Source organism: Corvus moneduloides, chromosome 23 (assembly GCF_009650955.1).
Source record: "Corvus moneduloides isolate bCorMon1 chromosome 23, bCorMon1.pri, whole genome shotgun sequence".
Lineage (NCBI taxonomy): Eukaryota > Metazoa > Chordata > Aves > Passeriformes > Corvidae > Corvus > Corvus moneduloides.
This window is the reverse complement of record NC_045498.1, coordinates 5,730,851-5,742,861: the sequence shown is the minus strand read 5'-3', so window position 1 is coordinate 5,742,861 and position 12,011 is coordinate 5,730,851. Positions and strand designations below refer to the sequence as shown.

At 54.2% G+C, this 12,011-nt stretch overlaps 1 protein-coding gene across 31 annotated transcripts in view; it reads right to left on the bottom strand.

Annotated features, from left to right (window-relative positions):
• Positions 1-12,011, bottom strand: part of MACF1 (microtubule actin crosslinking factor 1) — a 139,762-nt gene that overhangs the window by 44,819 nt on the left and 82,932 nt on the right. For all 31 annotated transcript variants that reach the window (XM_032132023.1, XM_032132015.1, XM_032132036.1 and 28 more), the window contains 4 exons: positions 11,579-11,708; positions 10,571-10,770; positions 9,381-9,876; positions 7,322-8,793 (listed from right to left, as the gene is read on the bottom strand). In XM_032132023.1, the coding sequence (XP_031987914.1) occupies positions 7,322-8,793; positions 9,381-9,876; positions 10,571-10,770; positions 11,579-11,708 (2,298 nt within the window). The remainder of the gene's footprint in view (positions 1-7,321; positions 8,794-9,380; positions 9,877-10,570; positions 10,771-11,578; positions 11,709-12,011) is intronic.

Genomic DNA, 12,011 nt, shown 5'->3' with positions numbered 1-12,011 from the left:
TAATTCTCCCGAACGAAGCCTGGAGCCCACGTGTTGCAGCAGCGCTCAGGCGCAGCCCCACGGCGTTCAGCGTTCCCATGGAACCCCATCTTCGTGCACAGAGCGCCCCAAAACTCCCTGGCAGCAACCTGAGATGGGACTGAGAGACAAAGGTAGAGCCACGTGCCAGGGCCCGCGTGGCCAGGAGGTGAAAGCTGCTGAAATGCCCATTTCTGTCCTCAGCTGCTCCATTGAAGCACCCTGGGCTCTCCGGGCATCCCACTGCCCACGAACCGCAGAAGCTGCTCCCCAGAGCAAAGGGGGACAGCAGGGATGGGGTGATTAATAAAGTGCTCCGAGGCTCCTTAGGAAGTGAGGTAAGTGTGTTATCATCCCGAGAATCCTCTGCATGGGAGACATTTAAACCACTCCTTCAGCAGGAGAATTGGCAATTGTTCCTGAAAGGCTGCAGTGACTAATCCCGGCCTGAGTCCTTCCCTGCTTGCTCCAGACCCAGGGGCCACAGTCCCTCCCTTCCCAATCCTCGCTTGGATGCTGTGGGTGATGGGAATGTCCCCACGGATCCCCCCAACTCCACGGCTGCATCCTGCCGGGACCAGGCTCCTCTTCCCTCCTCTGCTCGGTCCTTTGCAGACAAAAAGCTTCCCATCTCCTCCTCCCTCGGATCCTCAGCTCTCCTGGTCTTATGCAAAGCCGGTATTTTTAGTATCTCCTGGAAACACTGCGAAGTGTCATCACCACCAGCTAACGAGTGCTCCGGAGAGGGGACATTCCTCCGGCCACCTCCCTCAGCTCAGACCTGGCAGGGTCACCAAAGCATCTGCAAGTGGGTGGCTTTTGGAGCACTGAGCCACAGCAGCTCCTGAAAGGCACCATTTGATCACAGCCTGATTGTTCCACGGTCAAGAAAAGAACAGGAGGGGAGAAAAAAAAATTAAATAAAAGCCTCGCTATGATTTGGTCGATCTCAGCAACTCTTGGCTTAATTCGCTCTTGTTCTCGGGTTCGGGGAAGTGCCTGTGCCTCTGCTGACACGTCAAGGTCAAAGCCCACCCGTGGCTTGCTGATGAACCAGCACACTGGCAGCGTTCCCTCCGGGCAGGAGGAGCTCCAGGGCTTTTCCCTCCGTGCTAAAAAGTCTCCCCCAGTGCTAAAATTCACTCCCGAGGAGTGAGGAGGCTGCCCGGGCTGCTCGTGCTCCCCGTGCCTCTTGTGCAGGCACGAGATCGCCAGGTCCGCAACGCACCCAGCCCCACCAGGGCTCTGCAGCTTGGGCCACTCGCCCCAGCCAGGCTCGGTGACAGCCCTGCCACCCAGCACAGCCCGTGCTTATCACCCCTCCCCGTTTATCATCCCCTTCCCCAGCGAGGGGAGATGGTGCCTTTAAGGCAGCTTAACAGCTGTCAGAGAGGAGGCATTTCTGTGTGTGCTGCTGATGCTGAAAATACAAGCCAGAGATACTTTAAGTAGGTCTGGAAAGCGTTCAACGAGAAGACACCGTCACGCAGCCTGTCCCCACTCCCAGCCCAGTCCCACCCAGCTGCTCCCAACTCCACGACTGTCGGGAGCCGCACACATTCCTCCGGGGGCACAGAAGGGTTAAAAATACCCTCGGCCAGGCTGGGGCACAGCAAGTGGCAGAGTGTGCCTTGCCTGCCACATCCCGTTCCCAGAAGCCCACCTCCCCTCGCCCACCTGCCGGCCAGGCACCCCCAGCTATGGGGGCGTGGGCTGGGTGCTCGGGCATCGCCTGTGTGGCCACTTGTGCTGGCTAAGGATCACTGTCCCGCTGCCTCCAGAAATCAAGGCTTTGAGTGTCAATGCTTTGGTGTCAATGCCTTGTGCCACCAGCACATGGAGTCACTCCTGCTCTCCAGTTCAGCCCAGCAATCCCAAAATGGGATGCTGCTTTTCCTCTCTGCCCTCCTTAGGAGGGTTGGAATGAGATGATCTTTAAGGTCTCTTCCAACCCAAACCATTCTCTGACCTTCAAGAGCGGTTCTGCAGTGGCAGCAGCAGAGCCGCCAGTCCTGGAGAGAGAACCACAAAACCAGTGAGGCTGGAAAAGACCCTTGAGATCACCCTACAAAGGAAGGTCACCCAGGGACCGCTGGGGAGCACAAACTGCAAACCTAAACGGGACAAAACTTCCGGGGAGAAACCCAAACTTTGATCCTCCTGCAAAGTATCCGAGGTGAAAGTGCAGGATGCTGGGCAGTCACGTCCCCATCCCACATCTCTCCCTGCCTCAGTGGCTCATGCAGGGGACACGACGAGGTCACACCAGTTGGCAGCCGCCTCTCCAAAACCGGCACCCTCAGGCAGGGACACCTGGCACAAACCCAGGGACAGCAGGCAGCAGTTAGGGGCACCTGTGGCACTTCGGACAGCACCGTTGACTCAGCTCCCTGGTGGAAAGGTTGGGGCAATTACGAGTCATAAATGAAGTGCTGAGAGAAGCTGACATCCCCCAGCCATGCAGAGGGGCAGGAGGAGGGCACGGGAGGGTTCGTGGGCTCCCCAGCCCTGGATAACTGCTGCCTTCCCCAGGGAGCAGCGTCAGGCAGCAGCACGGGAATGGCCAGATGAGTAATTCTGGTTTGGGCCTCACTCACTGCATCACCACTCCCGGGATTTCTTTCCTGATTTTTTTTTTTTCCTCATTGAAGCAGACAAAGAGGGTGCTGGAGGCACAACGGCTGCGCGGGCCCTGGCCGACCTGACCTGCTCTAAAATAAAACCGAGGCTTCAGTTATTGCTGTCTAGGGATTCTCCCTCCCTCCTCTTCATCATCCAGCACTAAACCTTTATTGGTGTGACACAGCAGAGCCAGAGTTCACCGCATTGAGCAACTCCAGTTTCAAAAAAAACCTCCCCAAAAATGCCAGGAGGAGAGGCAGGAGCCCGAAATCCCATCCCTTCCCTCTGCTGCCTTGGCAAAGCCATCACCCACCGAAGGCTGGATGAGGGAGACCCCCTCCTGCTCCTCCCTCCTCTCCAGGGTGGGGTTTAATTAACTCTGGGAGGCGAGAGATCCTGGATAAACAGCTCGGCTGTGCCAGCTGCGGCAGGTCCTGGCTCGCCACATTCCTGTGCCATGCCCCAGCGCTGCCGAGCTCAGCTGTGGTGACAGCGGGAGCCACCAGCCCATGGACACGTCACCAGGTGTCCCCCCCTCCAGCCAACTGCACCTGCACCCACCCAACGTGACCCAACATGACGGCGACCCTTTGGGTTTCATTTTGGGGGAAGCGCTCCGGATCCTCGCAGAAATCCCTTGTGGCTGTTGAGCACAGCTCAGGGGGAACGCAGGGGTGATCCTGCTCTCATCGTCCTCACGGGGACAAAGCGTCCCCAGCAAAGCAGAGCACCCTGGCATGATGCAGCTGAGATTCTTTGCTGGAGTAAAGGTCCAGAGAAGCTGTGGCTGCCCCATTCCTGGAGGTGTCCAAGGACAGGTTGGACGGGGCTTGGAGCACCCTAGGATAGTGGAAGGTATCCCTGTCCCTTCTCACCCAAACCAGTCCACGAACCCATGACTGGGGAGGCACCAGGATCTTCACTTCTGACCACTGTAAGGTAGAGAGCCCAAAAATCCCTGCCAGCACCTCTGAGCCAGGGCTGAGCGTTAACACTCTGCCTCGTAGGTGAAATGTGGCAGCGTTAAGAATTTGTCCAAAAACAGCACCGTGAACCAAAGAGGGTCCCAGCTCAGAACTGCCAACGCCAAGCACAAGCCACACTTTGAAATCTAAGTTCAAAACCCACCGTGGAAAAGAAAAACAAAAGCCAGGCTTAAGCTTGCTTAGCCAGGAGGCCAAGCTAGCCCAGCACAGATGTCTCCCCCAAAACACCCAGGAATGTGACTCCATCAGCTCCGTGGCCCAGGCTGATGGGTGCTCTTTGGCCAGACAGGACGAGCCCACGCCTGGGGCTTTCTGGCACCTCTGCTCCCAGCCAGCAAACCTCACCTCTGCTTCTTCAGCGTGGGAAGGAGGATGAACCACTCACGCTGAGCAGCACAAGCTTTGTCCCATGAGTTTCACGATTTTTGGGGTGAAGGGTTCTCACTTGGGGTTTTCCAGCTGATCAGGGGTTGCTGATGCTGGAGATAAAGCAACGGAGAAAGCCCCTATGGCTTCACATGAGTGACCCCCCCATCTCATCTGTACCTGGGGAATCAAATATCCCTGGGGAATTCTGCTGTTTGCCAAACTGAATCCACGGGGCTGTTATGTTTAGTAACATCTCAACTGTAGCTCATTTGATTCCAGTCATTAAAATTTAATATCAGCGTAAGCTTTGAGAAACCTGAGCTGACAGCAGAGACAGTGGAGGGGGAAGAAGTGCCCCAGCCTGGAAACTCCTACGAGCAGCTCTTGCTGGTGCCCGGCACTTGTCCCTCATGCTGAAGAGCCCAACTTGGCCATGTGAAGCTCAGTGCAAAGATTCTCCCAACTTTTAACTCCTTTTTATACAAAAAAGGGGCTCCTCGGAGAGGCAGCAATGGAACGAGAGCCACTTGGGTTAAACTCCTGCTGGAGATCAGGAGTTAAAGATGAGGTTCCTTCGCTCTGACAGCTTAACATGAGCTAAACCCGTGTTATTTCTCCTGTGGCACAGCTGGATCCGAAGCGATCCATCGGGATGTCCATATAAGCACAGGCTCCAAACCACAGAAATGCCTTTCAGCTGCACTTGATCTCACCAGAAAACCCAGGGCTGAATTCGATGACCCCTTAAAGTCTCCTCCAGATGGGTTTCTTACAATCCTGACTGGATTTCCTGCACTCCCTGTACTCCAGCTCCACCCTGGATCGTTCTCCTGGCTCCTGATGGCCGTGGAAGCTGGTGAGGGTCCGTCCCCAAAATCGCTTCCGCTCGCTGAACCAAAACCCCTCCTGCAAACAAAGCTTCCCCCTGAGCACGATCCGACAGCTGCTTCCCAGCCTCCCGCCTCGGAGGAACCCAGCCAGGAGGAAAACTTACAGCAGGAGAGGGCTCATCCATCCCAAAGCCAGGATTAGTCCCTCTGTGACCTGGGAAAGGGGCTGGGGGGGGAGAGAGGAAATGCACGGATGGCAGTTTTCCAGAAGTTAAGGAGGTTGTGGCCTTTTGGGGCAAGTTTGAGGGAAAAGAAAAATACACGGGAAGCTTCAAACGTAAGCTGCTTCCAAAGTCACCCGTTCCCAGCCTCCACCAGAGCCTTCAATGGATCCTCTTTATTAAAATCTGGACACAATGAGTCCAGAAGTGCCCACCTTTGTCAGGGCTCCATTGGCAACTTGCCTGGAGCCCCCGGGCCATGCCTAATTTGCATCTCATTTACACAGATGTTCATTAAAATTAATGCCTTAAGACATAATATCTGCCTGCATTTGAGCCTTCTGGACAGACAGAGCGCGACCGCTCCCGGAGAGCCCCCGTCACCCCATCCGTCACCCCATCCGTCACCCCATCCGTCACCCCATCCTCCCCCCGGAGCACTGCCAGGATGAGGAGCTCCTCTGCTCCACCAGGACGCTCCGGGCACGCCCCTGGTTTGCAATCCAAGGAGGGCAAGAGGTGTGATATTGTCTTAGAGAGAGAATTTATTGGGAAACAAAAGCCTGGCGCAACCAAGAGAAGCCCCCCGAGCTCCCCACAGAGCACGAGCCAGGCTTTTCCACAGCTCTCCCTCCAGGCCCTGCTGATGCCCTTCCACGTGCAGATCAGGATCTGGGGTTGTATTTCTCTTAGAGAGGACCAGAAGGCGAAGCTTTGCCAAGATCAGCTTTGGGATTTGTGCAAAAATCCCCGTTCCCGGGATGAACCATGCACGGCAGGAATGGAGGAAAGGGGGAAAGGAGGAATGGAGGAATGAAGGAATGCTGCTGTAACCACGATTGCTCCATCCACCCCTCGAGCTTCTCCCCCATTTCGTTCCCAGCCAAAACCTTCCCACCACGGCTGCAACTTTCACTTTCCCACCCACAGAGGCCCCAGCTGCACCGCGTGGCCTCGATGGCCAACGAATGACTCCTGGTAAGGACACCTCAGACCCCCAAACCCCCTCGGCTCAGGTCACCCATGCCTTGAAGGGTCATCCTCAAGGTCACTGAGCTGTGGACCATGTGCAATGCCCACGGTGGGTTAAGCTGCTCCTGCCCAGTCTGGGTTTTGTCATTGTTCCTAATGAGAGCTACTCAGCTGGGAATAATCCCTTGCTCTGCAGGAAACGTTCACTGATTTTAAGGACTAAAAACTCCTTTCTGGATATATTTGTTCCAAGTGACTCTGTGGTGTTTAATGATGAATTTAAATCCTTCCCATCTTTGCTCAAAGCAAACTGCCCGACACAAGCAACACCATCAGGTGAGGTTGAGTTTGTCCCATAAATACAATTTCAGGGGTTTTTTTTGGATAGGCATCCCCCAAAACCAGAAACACCTTGTCCTGGTGAAGGTTTCACACAGCTGCTCAAGTGGTGGAACGGGATCAATTAGCCATGAGATGAAAAGTAAATGGCTGTAAAACTGCTTCTCCCTCCCGCCCCCCCATTAACACCAGGAAACGAGCAGCCAGATGTAAATCAGCCCAATCATCAGCTCCTGAGCACATCAGGAATAGAAGTTTCACAGCAAGAGAACTTCTGAGCTGTATTAATGTAATTAATGTAGTGTAACAGCATGACCCGACACCATAACACTGTATGGAAATGCATCAAACACACTCACACTCTTCCCTCTCTCAAGCCTTGATGGTCTCCATCAGCTCCTTGCTGGAAATGTGAACAGCCCACATAAAACTTCACCTTGGTTTTACTCCCTGGGCACACTCCTCGTCTCACAGTTTATCTGTGGCTCTTTTTGTACCCAAGGATCCCAAAATGGACGCAATAGGTGACCCAGATGGAGCGAACAGCAAGCAGGAGTGGGGGGCCAGGCAGAGGCAGACCCACAGGATGATCTGATCCGGACTACACTCTTAAATTCACAGCTCAGACGGACTCAAACCCCTCCTTTCCTCCCCCAAAATCTAAATGCCACCCACCTCTACCAGCCCACGAGGTGCTGGCACGCCAACATCACACATCACCAGGAGAACAGGGATTTTCCTGCCCAACCCCAAAATCTTTCCACACCTTTTCACCACAGAGTATCAAGTCCACCAGCAGGATTTCACACCCTCCAGAGCAAGGATATTTCACTGCAAACCCACTCACATCACAGCAACAAACAACGAAGACGCCACGGCTTGAAGCCCACAAAAAACCACACCACCTTCAAGCGCCGAACCCCACTTTAAAGAAAAACCAAAACCGCCATGGAATCAAACTGACCTTGAAGTCTGCCAGCTGCTGGTTGATAGTTTCCACCTCTGTCCCCACCACCCACTGCAAGGCCTCGTTCTCCTCGGCCGCCGTGGTCATGTGGCTCAGCTCCTTCAGGCGGCTGTAGAAGTCCTCGACGCGGGACAGCGTCGTCTCCACCTGCTCCTGCCGGTTCCTGCCCCTCTCTGTCAGCTTGCTGCACTGCTTGCTCAGTGTCTCCAGCTCCCGCTTCAGCCCCAGCAAGTCGGGGCTGCCCTCGTCCTCCAGCATCTTCTTGCACTCGCTCTCGGAGGATTCGATGTCGGATCTCAGCTGGTGGAGCTTGCCCAGGAAGGCGCGGACGTCCTCGGCCTGGGACTGGAGGCTGTCAGAGTCCCTCCCTATGGGGCCCATGCTGTCCAGCTCATCATCCAGGTCTGCCAGCTGGGAGAACATCTCCCTGACCCTGCTGTTGAACTGGCCGATCCCTTCCAGCTTGTTTTCCATGAGTGCACAGCAGTCATTGACTTTCTGCTTCACAGCCTTGAAGTCCTGCTGAGCCACGTCAGCTTGGCTTAAGAGCTGGGAGCAGTCGGATCCGTCTGGAGCATCTTCTACCAGACCTTGAGTGAGGTTTTTCAGATAATCCACTTGTGGCTCCAGGGCCTGCAGCACCTCCTGCTGTGTCTTGAGCTTCTCCAAATTCTTGTTGCTGCAGGCTTGTGGCCCCAGGGCATCGTAGATCTCCAGCTGGTGCTTCGCCCCTTCCAGCTTCTTCTCGATGTTCTTGAAGCTCTCCTGGAACTCCTTGAGCCTCTGGGACATTTCTTCAATGGAGCCAGTCTTGGTTTGCAGCTCTTCTGTGATGGCATCCATCTTCTGGTTGATGCCGGCCTTCTCATCCCGGATGTCGTCCTCGTCGGTTTGGGAAGCGTCAATCAGGATGTCGGCAGCGCTGTTGAGCATCTCCAGCAGGGACCGGCGCTTCTCCACATCACTCAGCATGGCCTTTGACCTCAGAAGAGTGGCCTCCAGCTGCACTGGATCCAGGGTTACCTCCAGCTCTGCCATCCTTGCCTTGCAGTCCTCCACCCAGGGCAGGAGATCCTCCGCGTGCCGCTGGTACTTCTGAGCCTTCTGCAAGCAGTCCTTGAGCTTGGAGTGTCTGTCAGCAGCCTGCTTGCTGAGCTCCTCCCAGTGTGTTTTCAGGCTGACCAGCTGGTTCTGCAGAGTGGTCTTCTCCTCCCCAGGCTGGACCGAGAGCAGCAAAGATTCTCCCTCGGCCACAATCATCTCGTAGGAGCCGCTGTGTTGGTTGAGGCTCTTCTGGAACTCTTCTTGCTCCTGGATTTGGCTCTGCAGCCTCTCCAGTTTAGCAGAAATCGGTTGGCTCTGGGCTTGCTGGCACCTTTTGTCATCCAGCCAGGTTCTGAGTTCATCAAACATGTGCTGGAACTGCTGGGAACTCGCGAGTGCAGTCTGCAGTCGGTTCATCCGGTCGGCTGGAACGGGAATGAGATTAGAAGGCGACAATTAAGCTCAAATCAAATAAGCGAAGTGCAATTATTTAAAATCATCTCAGATGCACCAACTGTGTTTTGATTAACAGGAAGGAGCTTTCCATTGCATCACCAGCCCTCTTTGCTCACTGATTCATAAATTTCTTAAGTAGTAAGAGGCAGTGATGATGCAGAAGTCTCAGCTCTCCGGACTGGTCTCTAAACGTAACCTCTGAGAAACCAGAAGATGCATCCCAAGACCAGAGGATGACCACTGGGGCTTCTCCATGCCCCAATATGGATTTAGGAACCTGGGGTTTTTTTCCCAAGCACGTGCCACCCCTGCTTGTTGAGGAGCCACATCAGTGGGGCTAAATACCTCTGCTCCCTCTCCAGGCTCAGGTATTCCTGGAGTTTGAGCTCTCCCATGCTTGGTCCCACATAAAACACCCATGAAGAACCCTAAAAAGGGATAAATGGTGCTTCCCCTATTATTTTTATAAACCCAGTGATGGGAGAGCCCTTTGGCAAAGAGCAGGGGTGGAGCTTGACATCCCAACATCTCTTAAGCAACCTCTCCTCTATCTCACCTGCCAGATCTTCCAGCCCTTTGAGGGGCAGTGCCACTGTCTCCAGACGTTTCCTCAGCTCATCTTTGAGGTACTGCTCCCCAATGAGGATGGAGAGGTCATCACAGAGGGTCTGAGCCTCCGAGATCTCCTCCTCCAGCTGCTCCAGGTCCGAGCGGATCTCACTGGTCTCCTCCAGCTGCTGTTTGACAGCATCAGGCTGGGTGCTGATGGCAGACTGGCTGCTCAGGCGCTGCCCAACAGCCTTCACCTTCTCTGAGAGGCCCTGGAGAAGCTCCTGGTACTGGGTGCTCTTTACTATGGCTTGGTCGATCTGGCTGGAGCGGGAGTTGAGGCGCTCCGTGAGCTCGGACCATTTCTGGTTGACCCCTTGGAGCTCATCCCGCACCTGGCTGGTGGATGGAGAAACATCTCCAGGGCCAGTCAGGATGCTCTGAGCTGCCTGGTTGAGCTGCTCGTGCTGTTGTCGGCGAGCTTCGAATTCCTTCAGCATAAACTGGAACAGAAACAACATTAAAATGTTTGCATAAAACTGACAGCTCCGAGTACACACAGTCAAAACAAAGCAGAGCTCCAGGGGCTTTATCCAGCCCATGGAATCAGCAGGAACAGGCCTTGGGGTGGGACAGCAGTTGGGCTGGGTAGCCCAGGATTTACTGTGACCTTGGAAGTTAAAAAGCTGGGAGGGGTCTGCGACTCCAGGACTTTTCTCTCTCTCTCTTATTTGTCTCGTAATGTAGCATAAACCACTTAGATGAGATGGAAATCTGATTATCTCCACTGGGGCTTTTTTTTTAGCTCCGTGATGTGGCTGGTTACAGCCATGTTAGGATCTGGAAGCAGGAGGAATGGAAGGGCCAGGCTGGCAGGCAGAGGGGCAGCATTAGCAAGTCCTGCAGAGCGTCAGCGCAGGCCTTGTTTAAAGCAATTTCACTCTCCAGGAGAGGCCAAGTGATTCACTGGTGAGTCAATCCAGTGCGGGAAGGGAGCTGAGCACTGCACCCTTTTCAAGTTACTCACAGCAGTCTGGGCTCAGCGGGGTTTGGAGGACTTGGAAGAGGAGCCACGAGGTCTCTGAACACTCACGGCACGCCAGAGCGCTCGCAAGGCAAGCACGACCTTCCACACCACTCTGGGCGAGACACTCCCCTCCATCCTGAGCCCACCGTGAAGACACAAACCCCTCTCACCTGCACCTGCTGCTTCTGAGCATTGAGCATGTTGGGGTCGATGGAGAGGGGGCCCAGCACGCTCATCATCAGCTCCTTCTCCATGAGCCAGGGCCGCAGCTGGGCCTCGGCCGCCTGGAACGTGGCCAGCTGGGTGGCCGACTCCTCCAGCTTCTGCTGCCGTGCCGCCGTGGCCTGGCTGGCCCTCTCCCACCTGCAATCTGAAGCACCACCTCTGTTGGCTGGCATCAAGCCCCTGGCCTGCCCACCCCTCCATCACCAAGGTTGTTTTCCCCTCCCCACGGTTCTCCCGAGGGGAAGTCTCCTCTGTTTTCCAATCAAACTAGCGTGGCTCTATCCACTCTCCATCTCCTAAGCCATTACCCAAATCTAGTGGCTACGTGGCCTGGAAGCTCCTAGGAAAAAAAGCCTTGCAAGCAGGATTTCTGCGCTCTAGTCACTACTGCTGTGAGCTGCTCTGACCTTGGGTGAGCCATCTCACATCCCTGGCCCGATAAATGAGGATACTCTCATGTGTACCCATCCTCACACAGCACACTCAGATCTCCTGGACGGACAACTCCATCAACAGGCTCCTGCTATTTCAAAGAAGAGAATCTCTGGGCTTCTTTTTGAACACACAGCCTTGTTTAGTCAACACTTAATTACCTAGGATAGCCTCACTAATGATTAGAATTTTATATCAAGCAGTGAAGCTTTTAATCAAAATAATCAACCCGTGCCTCTAACACATTTTCACCCCCGCCCCCTTTTTATTTTTTTAAGGAGCAATTTAAGGAGGCAAGTCTTCAAAATCCACATCCATCACAGAGATTTCATTAATCACGACAGGGCTCATCTCAGGAACACCTTCCACACCAGACAGCTCGGAGATAGGTTTGCTATTTACTGAATTTTAATTAGAAGTGACTCTGCTCTAGCGTGACTTTGGGATCGCCCCACACTCCTGAACCACGTCTAACGTGATGTTTGCAGACAGAAGCCTCATTAAGTGCTTCAGGCACTTACTCAGGTCTTCCTGCATCTTCTTCCAGTTCGCTGCTTCCGGAGAATCTGGGTATTTCTCCAGCAAGCCAGAAAGTGCTTCCTTTACCTTCTGGATCTTCCCAGAATTCTGTTCCAATTCAGCCAGAAATGCCTGGAAAAGAATGATTTGAACTTCCTCAGATATGGGGCGAAAGAATCACCGAGTAGGAATGGAAAAGCAGCTACAAGCTGGAGCTGGACAATTCCTCTTCTTTGCTCTTTAATGATACCAATTTGTTAGCAATAGTGTGAACTAACTTGGCTGCAAGGGCAGGGAAAGGCTGGGAATTGCTTTCCAGGAGAAGCTGGAGTGGCCCAGCAGCAAGGGCTCCAAATTATCTCCTTTTCCCCCAGCCTGACAGCAACAGGTCTAAAAGCAAAGGGGAACTTGGGGCTGCTGCTCCATGGATCTGCC